The sequence below is a fragment of the Lolium rigidum genome, chromosome 1 (assembly GCF_022539505.1).
Source record: "Lolium rigidum isolate FL_2022 chromosome 1, APGP_CSIRO_Lrig_0.1, whole genome shotgun sequence".
NCBI classification, from domain to species: Eukaryota; Viridiplantae; Streptophyta; class Magnoliopsida; order Poales; family Poaceae; genus Lolium; species Lolium rigidum.
The window spans coordinates 114,102,506-114,117,669 of record NC_061508.1 but is presented as its reverse complement, the minus strand read 5'-3'; the positions used below and the strand labels follow the sequence as shown (position 1 = coordinate 114,117,669).

The window sequence follows — 15,164 nt, the reverse complement described above, 5'->3', positions numbered from 1 at the left end:
AATATTATTTGTAGAGTTACTTTATTGCTACAGCCGAGTCTTTTTGTTATTCTTAGCAGTGCCGTTCCATCACTCTTAGGACAATGGTGTTTTCCATTTTCCTGGAACTAGCACTGTTCTTTGAGGTTCTACAGCTGTGTTGTGATGGTGCTGTAGCCTATGTTGGCCATGGCCTCCTGTACCTCCCCCCGCGGTGGTAGGCTGTAGCTAGCCTGGCCCCTACTTTGAATTTTAAAGTTGCCATGCATATTTTATTTATTTATGACTGAAACTAATGTAGCTTTGCACTTTTGAGTTGTGTTTAGTCAGTCACATTTCTTTGACTGTCTAATTTTCTCACCTTGCTTATTTTCATTCCAGTGTTTCGAGACGGAGAAGGGTCGTCTAAACAATGGGTGTACTAAAATGGACTCGGAGGTTCAGCTACGGTGATGCCCTTGCTCAATGTGTATCCACTAATGAAGTTGTTTATGCTCAAACCATGAAAAGGAGCCAAGAGCAAGGCCAAAAACATGTAAGTCTGCCCATATCTGTTGTCAAATATTATCTGCGATCTTTTCTCTGTGTTTAGTTCATGGGATGGAGTTCTTTAAATTCATTATCAAATGTTATTCATTTTCACTGAAGTTGGGTACCTTTTTTTTGGATGTTATTCATGTTCCATAGGATGAGATGGGTGCTATAGAAACTGTGTCAACGATAAAAAAAAGTCCTCCATCAAATTGGAAACATCACATTTATTTTCTTGAACTCAAAAATAAAAAAATAAGTTAACTGATATAATCAAACTGGGGCATGTAGACAAAATATGATTTTCTTACTCAGAAGAGAGGAACATACCGTTTAGCAGCAGGTCAGCTCGCATTGTTGACTTAAATGGATGATTCCAAGGGTGGCTTTCAGCCTAATTAATAGGATCTGTGACACCGAAGAACCGAATCTCCAATGGCCAGCGTGCCGGTGAGCTGGCGTCTGGACCTTCATCATCTGCTTCCTTGCAGCAGTGAACCAAGCGCTGTTGGCGGAGCCTCTTCGACGAAGAAACGAAGTCCTCGCAGTAGAACTACGGGCAAAGCGACAAAAGCACCATGGCACCGTTCCTCTGTTGGTCATGATGTTTCTTCTACCGCTACTGGTGCGCCGCGGGGCAGACCACCATGCCAAAACCGTGAGCATGGCCATGGTTGCTCCAAGGGAAATCTGCAGCTTGGCTTCAAGTCAAAAGTGCAGGATCTCAGCTAGCAGCAACTCCACATCGAACTTTACCCCTTCTTTCTCTATTGTTATAGGCTTGTAGCGAAGAAAATGGGTTAGAAGAACTAATAATGAAAATTGTAAATAAATAAAAGGTAAAAAGCAGCCATAGTTGATATATATATAACATGTATGGGCTTAGTGTGGCTCCGTCCATTATGTAAGAGAGCCCCATATTATCTTCACAGGGCCAGCTCATGAAACTAGATACTCAACTCTTTTCACCGTCCATTTTCTAATATAGTTGTAAATTTTCATAATAAGTTCTACATATATCTGCAGATCAAAAGAGAAGCAACATGCAAACTTCATTGGTCAAGGATGTCTCACTTAAGCCTCATCCTTGGAAAGTCCTTGCAGATATTGGTTGGATCTGGGAGAATAGAGACCAACAAACATGACAGAAGTGAGGTGATATTTTACAATTTAATGCATTGAGATCACTTTTACTTCCCTTTTGATGACAACAATACATTGCATCACCTTATATATTTTTCCCTCTATACAAGTTTTTTTTAGCTTCTTATATTTTCAATAAAGTAACTGTTACAAATGCTTATCCAACATTATTTCCATCTTCCTAACTTACACATTACTTCTGCCATTTTTACTACTGTTTCCATACAAACTACTTTGGGTGCTGATTGTTACTAAAAAACAATTATCATAGACAAACTGATTTCTCAATCTTTGCTTTTCTTTAATCTGATACATTTCACCATATTTTTTATCAATCATTGAACATGAGAAGTACTGATTAATTGTTGCTTCTATCTTTCTAAACTGCATGTTACTTAAATACCGTACTATCTACTATAAACAAGGTATTTTTATATAACCAACATCCACCAAAAGAATTAAATTATCATTATATGCTCTTTTTCCATATGAATCATGGAAGTTTTCTTCTGTCCAGAAAATATTGATTTTTTTCTTCTATGCTAGGAAAATACAATGGAGGGATCCGTACTACTAACTTCAGTCTATTTTCTTTTTTCCCAGGAAATAACAAGTTTCTATCTATATCACCAGGTCGTTCTAGCTTAAGAAACAGAGAAGCTAAGCAGATGGAACATACATATTACACGGAGCTTTTAATCCACTAAGTTCAGTCCCACAAGTAATGTATATAGTACCACTACCTATATATCCTGCTACCAGTGTATTGTAAAATAAGTTATGTAGTGTTACTTCCAGGTTTTCATGGGTAAGTGTTCATGTGTTCCTAGGTCCATTGGGTTTTCAGGTTTCCTCTAGCACATGTATGTATCAATGTGCTCATAATTTACAGGTACAAAATTAAACAGCTTATGCGACAAGGCAAGGCCCCTAAAGAAGAAACGATAGCGCAGCTGCCGAATTCACCTTCTTTGGTCCCTAGGGAGCCCTGCTTGCAGGCAAAGATGAATTCAGTTTTTGTTATGTCTGTGATCTACTATTTTCTTTCCTTTTTCTCGTTCATGTTATTGATGGTTGTAATCAATCAGACTGATCAATGCAATCTTTCATGTCTTTTCCTCTTTCAATTGTATTTAATTCCTATGGTTGCAACCATCTTGCTCAGTGTCGGTGTACTATTGCTAGATCTGTGCACACAGATTCAGATTTAAAGGTCTACCCAGAAAAAGAACACATCCGCCCAAGTGAAAAAAATAGTTATATGGAATAATCTAGAGAAGACCACTGGTGGATAATATATATGATAACTTTCATTCTTAGCAAAAAAAAACATCTCGCCCAGCCGGTAGCCATCCAGACGACTCGAATCATTTCAGACAAAAGAAACTTATGAGAAATCAAGGGGAAAGCTCATTGTCAAAAAAAAATCAAGGGGAAAGCTCTGATATTCAAGAGCATGGCTGATATACGCGTGATTAAGTGGATCTGGACCATAAGGCACATCTTAATTGCTGTTGAGCTTACCTTCGCTGGGTGCGGGAGCATGCGCTCCGCCGGGAAGCTCCACAGACGGTGCCCATCAGGACGGAAGGTGACGTCATCTCTTCCTGCAGCCTCCCCGCATCAGTCATCGCCTCGTCAGTACTGCATGTTCCCGCTGCCGTCCTTGCTTCTGTCAATCGCCGCCAGGTCGCCATTCAGAAGGTGGCCGTAGATACAGTTGTTCGTGGAGGAGAGAAATAGAGAAGGATGTGCCTTCTTTGCCAGCGTCCGACACATGTACAGTCACGCGTGCATACACTTCACGACGTGCCCTACGATCTGCACATCAAACAAAAAGCCAATCAACAATTCCCAATGAGAATCTATGCCGTATTTTTGGACATCGCATTTTAGTTTTACGGCGTCTTTTTGTGTGTTTTTGGACACAAAACCGCTTGGAGTCATTTTGTAGGTATTTTTTAAACAGGAAACTGCATTTATATAAGCAGTCATGTTACAGTTACAACAAGAACTACAACGTGCACAGAAAATACATAATAGTCCTCATTTTTTGCAAGCAGGACCTTGGAACACAAAATTAAAAAAGCAATCAGGTCCCTTCACACCGCTGACGCTCTGCGACGTCAACGCACGGCCATCGACCTCACTGCCGGAGACTATGCCACTTGGGGTCAGGTAGATGTAGAACGTCGCTGTTGAGTCAGTGAAGATCCTCCATGGTGGCTTGGCCCGGAGGAAGAAAAGCCCTAGGCGCACTTGGCAGCCGGGCGCAGAGTGGCCCCTTCGGCCATGGATAACGCCGGCTTGATGAGGCTGCCCTTGAGGAACTCCGCCATAGATAGCTGCAGCCCCACACTCTTCCTAGAGCTTGGAGAACCCGGCGCCACCACTCGTCCTCCGCCACCATGACGAACGGAGCGAGGAAGAACACCCGGGACCGTAGCTCCATCGAACATGTTCGAGCTTATTGAAAGTGAGCACGCTGACATCACCTCCCATGGGATCATGAAGCACCTTGCCGCCTCGACCAGTACGGGATGCGCCAAAAATCACCCTGAACAACTCGAGGGCCATGGCGACGTGCTCCAAGACATTGGCACACCAGATCTACGGATTGCAGCGGTCATCCACTCCTTCCCCTCGCCTCCTTGGCCGACCGGAAGGATCCTCTCCCCACCACGCAACCAGATCAGGAAGTAGCCACCGCTATTATTGAAAGGGCGTCCGGCCTCAGTAGCTCTTCCGACAACCTCCCACCTCAGGAGCTCGCTGACGACGTCAAGGACGGCCAAGCGGCAGCACAAGAGGGGATAAGCCCGATGGCATCTCGCCAAACGCCACTACGGGACACACTGCTAACCCTAATACTACAACTGAGGCGAGAAACAGACGATATACTACATACAGAGAAGCCCGGCGGCCAGCTCCAACTCCATTCCTATGGCCGAAGCCAGTGGAGGAGAAGAGGAACGGCACCGAGATGACACATGGGACTCTCAAGGTCTGTGGAGAGGGGAGAGAAGGGGGAGAAGCTTGGAGTTATTGCAGATGCCTAAAATCTTACTCGTAGTCGGTAGCAGTTTTCCACGTGTCCGTGTGCTTTATCCTAACTTCATCTTATCAACTTAGTTTTGTGAAACCTAAGAAATGTATTATTATTTTTTCACATAATTTATTTGTTATACATATTGTAAATCGGCACGAGTTCCACGGGATCGTGTGCCAAAGCGCACTCCAAATCTATTTACATAATGTTTACGTATTGGTCAATTATCTGAGAACAAGGAGCAGGTATTATCAAGTTGTGCAAAGTTGTTCAGCAAAAGACTGAAGATGATGTACATAAATAGTGGTTGTGCTTCATTCTTATTAGCTAGCGTACCATACACATAACAAATATGTTGATTAATCAATTATTCGATAACTTATATGAACCTTCATATAAAATCATTATTTCTCTATATTGCCTTGCTTTACAATGATCTGGCCTAAACTAGACTACAATTTCTTTGGTTTACAGTGATCTTGAGCTTAATACAAAGTGTTTTACAAAATGTTTATTAGTGTGAAAGATGGGCCCCTAAATTTTTCCAAGGCGGCCTAAAACCAGGGGGTGCCAACTACAATTTTTTACTTCCGTTTTGATACTATGGTACTTATGCTACGATCGTTTCTAATATAGTTTGTCAAAACTGATTCCATTTACATTCTGTCTCGATTTAGATTTTTTCTAGGCAGTGCAAAATGATATTTGTCTTATATTGCAGTTATCTTCGCAGTCTGTTTTGCCTGTCCCTCCTCTTCGGTACTCAGCACGAGAAGCGGGTGGCTGCTGGAATTGAGCGTGCATGGAACATCTGCCCAGTTCCGTTGCAAGATGAAGCACTCAGTTTCCAGTTACTATTTCTTGTTTTTTTAAAGAAAATTAACTACTTTATTAGGGGAATATTTGGATTTCTTCTTGCTCATGCCAATTGATTGAGTGCACACGCTTCCTTGAGGACAAAATGATTCTCACTTCAACATCTTTGTTGACTTAAATGTCGATAACTGTGATTGTCGTCTCTATGTGTGACAGTTGTTTTTTTAATGACATATTCTTTGGATTATATAATGGTTTTCTGAACTACTTATCTATGTGAATCCTTGCTTCCAAGGGTTTGCATATACCCTAACGCTCTATCAGCTGTTTACCATTGCAAAAAAGCGGAGATGTACCCTTGGCGCCCCAAAATCCTAGGTTTGTTAGGGGCAATTATCGGATGAGTACAAGAAAACGCTGTTGGAGGAAGAGTGCAACTTATCTGGATTTTTTTTTTTTTTGCTTTTGCCATTCCTTCATGGTCGTTTGTTTTGGCAATTCCTTTTGGAATGACTTAATGGCTGTTTCTAAATCGTTTATTAGTTGAGAAGCCAGGAAAATGCACACCAAGGTGCAGGTTTTTATTAGGTTTACGCTTCCCATGTTGTGGCTTCTAAACGACAGTGCCCATGGGCAGCCTACGTAGATGTTGTCGATATTCCTTTCTTACTTTTGTTTCTTTTGCCAGAACAATAATGTTATTTAGTGTAATATATTTTTCTATTTTCATGATTGTATATAAATTGTTTGCCACCCTGTTTGTAATTTTGTGTGTATTATCCTAATTTCATCATATTCAATTTGTTTTAAACCTAAAAAAATATTATCTTATTTTACATGATTTTTATTGTCGTTATAGAAAATATAACTTGAGGTGAAATTCACGGGATCGTGCGCCAAGGCGCACATCTAAATCTAGTTCACAGGAATGTAGGATATCTATTCTTTTGTTCCAAACGGTCTGAAAGAAAATTTTCCTCTAAGGCTCTAAGAATCTTATTCTCCAGAAGAAAATTCCGTTCGTTCCAAACGGGGTCCTAAAATTCTAGCAAGGCAGATCAGAGAGCAGCAAAGATTCTTTTTTTTTATATACATACATTTAAATACGAGTTTCACAAGAAAAAGCTAAATTTCTATGAGTCAGAGAAAATTCCCATGGGTCAAAGAGCGCCAACAGACGATCCTGGACAGATGTATTTCTTGAACAAAGCTTAAACAATCCCACTTTGATATCATATCATGTTTTAAACTCCTGTTAAACGAAGCTATTGAGTACCAGAAAAATCGTTGCTAACAGTGAAAGGACAACCAATTTACATCAAAGCCAATTGGCTGTTCTACTTTTGCTTTCTGATTTCTGTTTCATCTTCACTCAGTTCTCCGAGAAAGAAAATGTTATGCTCAGTTCAGACTCTTTTCTGAAAACATGTCCTTGAAGATTCTTATCTGCTTGATTGCAGCTGTAAGAGTCTTCTTTGCGTGTCATCATGACACAGGCAGCAGCACAGTTGTTGTCAGCTAATGGTGTGGACATCACCTGTTGAACGGTGGGTTCTTCTGAACCGCCTCAGGAGCAAACAACGGGAAGGACTGGGCGGTTCGCCCCCTCTCCCCCCTCGCATCGTGGTGATCAGCATTGAGCTCCCTCCTGTCATCTGGCTGCGCTCTCGTGTCCGCTTCATTCCTTTGAGATCCAGCAACAGCGGCGCTCATAACAGGCCCGCCGAAGAATATCGATTGTCCAGAGTGTGCCAGCCACTCAGAAGGCTGTCCGGATGGCAATGCTGAAGAAGATACATTCATCGGTGTGAGATTTCTACCACGGTTGTTGTAGCTGCCTGGCTCACCACTTGGGTTTTCCAAGAAAGGCGGTGCTCTTGCCGGTTGATCAGCAGCAACGCGGCCACCAGCTCCCCTGGGTCTTGCGGGTGCGGGTGCCACCGACACGTACCGACCGGCGTCTTGATCCCAAACAACCGATGCTCTTCGGTTCTCCCTAACGTAGGACGTGGCTGACTGGAACATTGGGTTGGTGACCTGCTTAGTTGGAGGAACAGGCGGCCTTGGTATTGGCCTCTCTGGTGGTGGAGGTGGGCGGGATGATGGCACATTGATCTGCGTGTGAGGTGCAAGCTTGTGGATGTGGACCGGGCTGCCCACACTGCTGGCGCTCTGCGTGCCAGTCTCGTAGTCATCCTGGCTAGCGAGGCTCTGAGGATACGAGTTCTGAAGAGAAGACAGTTTCAGGCCACCCCTCTGTTCCCTTGCTGCGCTGTAATCAGCACTAATGCTGCTCCTGACACTGCCATTGCCGCTGGAGCTAAGGTCGGCATCATGGCCCCCGCGTGCATCTCTGGGTCGGAGGACAGAGGACGATGCCCGAGCTCTTGCAGCAGCTTTCATTGCCTCATTGCCGTCCAGCTTCGCAAGCTTCCATGAACTGATTTTGACCTGCTTCTTGGCTTTGTTTGGTCTTTCAGCATGTCCTGTGGCATCAGGGTCGATGGTAGATGGTATCACGCCACGCTCCAAATGTGGGATAACTTCGTCTTGCTTCAACATAGGCACAAAAGTCACCGATAAAGCCTCCAAAAAAAATTACTGATCTCTCGAAAAGATACACTATCAGATTGTTTAGCAAGCTTAAAATTCAGAAGGCGGTATGCTCGTTGTCCAATGCTACCTGATCAACGAAAATCCTTGGAGGTGTGCACCATGCACCCTTGTAGTGAAGACCAAGAGAACTTCCGGCGCTGAATCCAGTAGTGGCTGAGTTTGTTGGGGAATAAATAATGTTTACCCTCTCTTCTTCCTCCTCATCTTGAGGTACTTCACTCATAGCTCTTATTGCGACAACATATTCATAAGTTGTGATCCCCTGATACAGAGCAAGCAAAAGAAATGTAACAATCCAATCAAAAAACAGGACCTTTGAATACGTACTACGCAAGGTGGGAATTGCGAGAAAACCTTTCTGATCAATAGCATGTGGAAGATGAACAGCTCTCCTAAAGGTCCGCAAGCAACTAGAGACAGAAGAGTAGATATTCCCTGTACATAAGAAGTACACATTCAGTCAGCTAACGGCATGGTCATACAAAAAAAATAGTGGAATAATTATCTTGCAGGGCTATACAGTTTTAGGCGTCTAATCATGATCTCCAAAATTTAGTAGTTACGGAAATAAAGAATGATGGCTTACCACAATAACTGCAAATGCAGGACGAGATAATCCATAAATCTTGTCATGAATAATTTTTTCCGCATTCTTGTTGATGAAGCACAGAACAAAAACAGCAATGCCCACCCCAACTTCAATAGCAAGCTGTCATGCATGAGGTCAGAAATAAATTAGCTTAGCAAGCAGATGATAAGTGAATAGAAGCTGCAAAAGTGTTATATTATTTTAAATATTATTTAGGTGACAATTAGGTATCAGTTAAGACCACTTTACAGACCCAGAGGAGACTGGTAGTCATCAGAGCAATAAATGTGAAATAGTTTTTGCGTCCAACACAGTTATTTAGCCACTGCAGCAGATGCAAACAAAAAAAATCAGATATGCAAATAAAAACTGAAGGAAAATATAGCTTCTGTGTAAGAAATACCCGACAGTGATGATCAAATCCATCCACACACTTGTCACAACTTCTGCAATGTTTGCTGAATTGACAAACCTGAAATGTTTTCTTCGTAAGTTAGAAAGATCTATATTGCAACCAAGTTTCTTGCTTCGTATAAGAAATTAAGCAAACCCTTCTAGACTCCTTTCTTTTTGTAAATTAGCAAGATCTGGCGGTGTTGGTTTTCATTTTTTTACTTGTATCAAAGTTAGTGCAGCACTCTAAACAGATAGGACCTGTTGATAAGATGTGAGACATGGGAAATAAAACATTTCAAACTCAAACATCCGCATATATGACTGCACCTCAGCGTTACATAATGTGCAGAACAATGCACCTTCTCCATCAACTTCATTCTCTAAATCATCAGACTTCCTGCAATCCTCCTTACTAAACAAAGCACAAATGAAGCCTCCAATGTAGCACCCTGATCTTCTTCTTGGTGATTGCACACTTATATTTATATTTGTATCCATAGCTGCTAAATCTCCTTGGTTAGAACGCACATTTTGAGAGCTTCTACAAGTAGATGTGGGGGAGTTTGTTCCAGTAGCAATGCCAGTTTCCCCAGGCAAATTTGTGCCCTGCAAGCCAGCATTACTTTCTGGTGCATTGACATAACCATCGTCAAACTTTGACATGATCCCAGAATCTGCAGGGTTTATAGTAGTGCACCGGATATAAAGGACGAAGACAGCAAATGCCTGAAGGAATTGCCACGAAGAATGTAAATAGTAAACACATAGAACGTAAAAAAAAAGCAGAGAAAGTAACAATCCTTAAATGATGAGAAATAAATACAATATAGGTGCAATATGGCAGGCTTACCACAGGAGTGTAGATACCAATTGCGACATACTCAAGGATTTGCGTTCCAACCAACGGTGCAAACAAGACGTAAAACACAACCACCAGAATGAAGAAAACTAAAACTGCAATGATCTGTTCAATAAGAGATTAAGAACGTAGTCATTCCCCGGTTCAAAAGTATGAAATGGTCAACTTCAAGACATATTTGGAATTTCTATCAGTGTATCAGCTGAACCGGAAAATGTGGGATGAAAAAACGCGTAGAGGCATATGACCAACTATCGATAGCGGAACCTATGAAATGCACCGCCCAAATTTGTCGCATATATATTGCTTTCTTACATCACAATAAAGGTCTTGTCTTTGCAGGGCATTACAGACAGGAACAGTCCAACACCGCAAGTTTTTCTCCTCTTTTAACACAATTAAACACAAAAGTTTTGATTTCAGAGGAATTGCATATTGTAGAATCAACGGTACAAGTCCGGAAATTTGCAAACACTATAAAGCTAGTACTAAAGGGGATCATCCAGATAAATAAATAGGATCGTACCAAAGGGTATTCCCGCTTCAAAACTACAAAAGACAACCCAGGTTCATGCCTAGTAGAGTAGTAGATTGATGAATCCGGTATTAAAGGAGCCTGCCTTAGATAAATTCTCCCAAACATGCTTTATTTTTCTTTCAAGAACACAAAATTCACGCAGATCTTGAACAGGTCGGAGAAAATCCCCTCTTGCTAAAAACCAGGAGCAAGAATCATCCTCGCGAGCATTGCGGCCTAGAGACTGAACGCCGATTAAATAACTACATTTGGCATTTATCTCCTCCAATCAACGACAAAACGGGAGTAGAAGACGAATTATCAACTGAATTCTCGCTGCTGATCTGAACTGAATCCCCCGACATTATCGCGGCCCTGGCAAGGCAGTCCACACGAGTTGAACTCGCCTAGTAAATTCTACCACTGTAAGAAAGAAGAGAAACAGGCCGTCGAAAATCTCACCTGGAATGTGTGTACCGGAGGCTGCCATCCGTTCTTCCTCACCATGGCGGCCCCCTCTTCCTCCCTCCTCTCTCGCCGCCTTTGCCCCTGGTTTCTCGAGGGCAGTCGGAGACCGGAGACGAACAGAACGAGGCTGGAGATTTCTTTCTTTATAAAAAGAAAAGGAAAGAACGAACCTCACTCACGCTCACACAAACCTTCTCTCCCTTCTTTTCTTCCTTGTTTCCTGGTGATTATCTTTTACCGGGTTTGGGTTTCCGTTGCTTTCTCGGTGCTTGTTAGTTGGGGATCAGTTGAGGGCTGGCGCGGAGGAATCTCGTGGCCTTCCCGCGGAGAGAGAAGAGAAGACTGAAGCAAAGTCAAAAGGGCGCTTCAGTCTCGGAACTGAAGCTGTGCAGCAGAGAGCTTTGCCTTTTCTAGCCTCACTCTCTGCTCTGCCTTAAATTCGCAGGTATTTCATGTCAAAAGAAAAAGCGAGTATTTTTCCTCTGGAAACGGACAGAATTACTATACTAAATGTTGGCTGGATTCGATACTACGTGGTACAGTACTGGACACGTATACAAAGTACTACGATAGTGTTTCTCAAATGTAAACAAATGGAATTGAGATTGCAGTACTCCTACTCAACCAAGCCTCAATCCGGTAGTACTATAAAATAGTTGCTTGACCTGAAAGCATGCATGCATTGAATGAAATTAATTAATAATCATGCTCTAGGTGGCACGTACTAAACAACCTGATCCTCAATTTGTACTATCTATGTATGCTAAGCTAAGCGTCATGTCGATGTGTGGGGTGCAGCCAAAGGAATGTTGGCCTCGTTTTTTAGCAGAAAGAACAATTAAGTGTGGTGAGCGCAGGTAGATGAGTGCCGGATCGACTGATTGCCGGGCGTTAATCAGTCGATAATGATGCATCACATTTCAAGAAGTGCCAACCACTTTCTATGGTTTCTTCTCCCGGCAGGTGTGGTCTCTTCTCCTGGGCAGGTGTTCTCCTGGTCCAACACCTTTTTCTTCATCCTCGTCTTGTTCCTCGTTGAGGATGCTCATCCTTTGCCTTTTTGTTTTTTTATTCTTGTGGTTATTTTGTGTTTCAGCTTTTGAGAAGCTTCTTATGCTTTTCTAGGTAGACGTGTTTCTTTTAGGGCATGGCCAACGGGTGGCTTGAACTGACTGCCCTGCAGGCCCAACTCGGTTCGGGTGTCAAATGATAGGCTCGGATGCTGCTCTGGGGGTTGTCAGTACTCTCCCTAGGGCTGGTCATAGTGGATAGTATCATATAGTAGTATCATGTATATGATATTTTTGTATGATACTACATCTATAATGCATAGTATCATAGTTTTACAATATTTATTGATTTGTAGAATCCCATACAAATTTGCGTACAAGATTTATTTGACACTAACTTTTCTCGTGATATGCGCCATGATACGGTATCTATCTATGATACTCTAATATCCTCTCTCCTCCATAAATACCTGCCACATCGATTAACATTTTTGGTGGGTCTAGGATGCATGATACTAGCTAAGATACTACCACTATAGCTAGCCTAGGAAGAAGTTGCATCTCCGATAGAAAAGGTGTGGAGAGACGAGAGAGGAAGAGAGAAATGAGTGCATATACTTGACGAAAGAGATTGGTAGCCCAAGCTTTTGGGTTGGATGGAAAACAAATAAACTACTGCCTCACGTCTCCCTAGGAGTTGTTAGCTTCGGAAGCAGTATCACTGTATGCCACCATACATTGGTGCCCTTAACATGAAAAGATCATGATGGACAGACCTAGCAGACTCATTTTATTCTAGTGGTGAGATTACATTTTACAAAAAAGGTCTAACAAGTTGCTAGCATAGCAAACTGGCCTTGTAATTTTACACAAAGAACCCTAGACTAAATAAAGTGAAAGCAATCGAGTCCTTCTCCATTGCTCAACTGATCTCGCTTGCACTCATGCCTAGCAACGCCGCTGCCTAGGACACGCCACTTGGGATGATGTCGCTGTGACTTGGCAGGATAGAGAAGAGTAAGGCCTACGCATCGTCTTCACATCTGCAGGTAGAAGCATGACCATCTCATGGCCTAGATAAGCAAGGGAGAGATGGGCACGGTCATCGCAAGTCTCGAGCTTGAGAACAACCGGGAACGTCTGTAGCCTGGCTTCCAACCTCATGTCTGAAACCATCACCTCGGTGGTTCGAGATCGCAGACTAGCCGGCACACACCATCATATCTAAGCCACCACTGGGCCTTTATTGAAGGGGATGCAGTGGTGAGGTCACCTCCATATCTGGCTCCAGCCACTGGAGTACTGCAAATAGGAACCACACCACCAACCACTGGTCGCAAGCACCGTAGTTGAGCTCCCCGGCGGCATAACGCCAAATCCCTTGGGAATAGACAAACCTAGCTCACCAACTACTACTATGCACAGAGGGGGGCAACTCACTCCAGTTAGCGAGGCTGCCAGAGGAGAAGGGGAGAGGAGCCATGAGGAACTAGGAGACTCTCAAAAAGCGATGCGAGGAGAGAGAAGAAACTGGGGGGAATGAGAACCCAACGTGTTTGTTAATGTTGTAGTAGGCTCCACCCCAGGCCGCGCCACCACCTCTCTTTTTCCCTTCGGGCATCCGCATCCGTCCATCCAAAGCCCTAGATGAAAGGTCTTGACCTAAAAACGCCTATATAAAGGCCCCCCGACGCGTCTCAGAGAGGAAGCAGCGCATATCACAGAAACACCAAGATATAGTCATCACCAGCGAAGATTGGAGGGGGAACCTCTGCCGGAGCCGCCACCGGAGAGATCTCCTACCCCTCCAAGATATACGTCAACACCACCAAGATAAGAGTAGCCCACCCCTGGACAATGGGTTTGTGGTGGTAACTTGATCCAGTGTCTCTATGTATGATCATGGTTGAAGTCCATATGTTGTGCCTTGTATGATTATGGATCTATCTATGTAATTCCTATGGTGGATATTATGGTGTATGATGATACTTGATATGCATTTACGGTTGTGTTGGAATATTTATGGTTTAAATCATACTTCAGAGATGCTTCTATGATATGCATTTGTGGTTGTGTATGATGATACTTGATATGCATTTACGGTTGCGTTGGAATATTTAATTCCTTGTTTACCTTTGTCATGAGGTACTTGACACAACCAAGTGTAGGTAGATGGGAGAGATATGATCCTTCACATAACAAATAAATCATTGCATCTATGTCTAAAGTGTTTACCATATACTAGTATGATATATGGATGACCGAGTGATAGACAACGACATATGGATTGAGTGACATGTCAATGCATCACCACATCCTTTATCTGGGAGTAAAAAGGGATGTGTATGATGTGTGGTGTGACAATAACCAACGATGTCCTTACGAGGGTGATAACAACAACACAAAGGAGTACTTCTTTCAACTATGTTTTTTTAGGACATGTAGTCATCATAAACATTACCATTAAACATAACTATTGTGTGTATTTTTTATTATCTATAACATGATCACCACCATAGATCGAGAGAGGGGATTTACTGAACCCATGAACCCATGTCCATTGTTCCTATACTATAAAACCTTTGTCTTGTCCTCTTGAGTTGAAAGAGGATTGGGATACTTCGCATTACTATTTTGTTACACTTATTTTCTTTAATCAAACCAACTTCCATTATTCCCTAAAATTGACTAGTGCATAATAAACTAAAACTTGTGACGCTTTAGTTGTAGGGAATATTAGCTTTTCCTTCTTACTCCTGTGGATTGATACCCTACTTCCACATTGAGAGGTCCTACAATGATTCCCTGCTCTTAGGGGTTATCAAGCACTTTTCTAGCGCCATTGCCGGAGAGCATAGTGCCAATGTTTTTATTCTCGTGTGCACTAGACATGAGATTTATTTTCATTTTTACATTTAGTTTTATTTCCATTTTGTTTTACATCTTGCAATCATCTAAGCTTGTGGAGGTTTAGCTCTTCAACTTGTTTAGTTGCGAGTTTCTCTTAGATTTACTTTCAGTTTAGTATCTAGTTTTATTTGCATCATACTTCTGGGCGCCATCTTCATCAATTTGGAGCTCATCTCCTTCATAACCGCCTCCCTCTTCATCATCTAAGGAGCACCATCTTCATCAACAAGGTGCAAACAACCCAGTGAGTCTTTTCTTTTGCTTCTTATTTACTTTTCTGT

The 15,164-nt window shown here is 42.5% G+C and overlaps 2 protein-coding genes across 8 annotated transcripts; one reads left to right on the top strand and one right to left on the bottom strand.

The window, feature by feature from the left end:
* The first annotated feature begins 175 nt into the window (after nt 1-175).
* LOC124659378 lies at nt 176-2,780 on the top strand. 6 transcript variants are annotated; one of them, XR_006989663.1, is made up of 4 exons: nt 176-514; nt 1,537-1,665; nt 2,287-2,374; nt 2,546-2,780. XR_006989663.1 is itself a non-coding variant. In XM_047197355.1 (3 exons), exons 1-3 carry the CDS (start codon nt 392-394, stop codon nt 2,358-2,360), a joined length of 321 nt encoding a protein of 106 aa, XP_047053311.1. In that variant the 5' UTR covers nt 176-391; the 3' UTR covers nt 2,361-2,486. The 6 variants fall into 6 exon arrangements, 3 of the variants coding, with proteins under 3 accessions (XP_047053311.1, XP_047053247.1, XP_047053366.1); XR_006989670.1 differs by having other exon boundaries at nt 2,287-2,379; XM_047197355.1 differs by lacking the exon at nt 2,546-2,780 and having other exon boundaries at nt 1,537-1,660; nt 2,287-2,486.
* Nucleotides 2,781-6,681: 3,901 nt separating this feature from the next.
* On the bottom strand, nt 6,682-11,305 carry LOC124659201 (probable protein S-acyltransferase 19). Of its 2 annotated transcripts, XM_047197164.1 has the most exons (9): nt 10,958-11,305; nt 9,970-10,083; nt 9,447-9,845; nt 9,127-9,195; nt 8,977-9,048; nt 8,721-8,843; nt 8,489-8,569; nt 8,202-8,396; nt 6,682-8,071 (listed from the first exon to the last, which is right to left on the bottom strand). In XM_047197164.1, the coding sequence occupies exons 1-9, from the start codon at nt 11,000-11,002 to the stop codon at nt 7,052-7,054; spliced, it is 2,118 nt and encodes a 705-aa protein (XP_047053120.1). In that variant the 5' UTR covers nt 11,003-11,305; the 3' UTR covers nt 6,682-7,051. The 2 variants fall into 2 exon arrangements, with proteins under 2 accessions (XP_047053120.1, XP_047053176.1); XM_047197220.1 differs by lacking the exon at nt 10,958-11,305 and having other exon boundaries at nt 9,447-9,793; nt 9,970-10,077.
* Nucleotides 11,306-15,164: the final 3,859 nt, after the last annotated feature.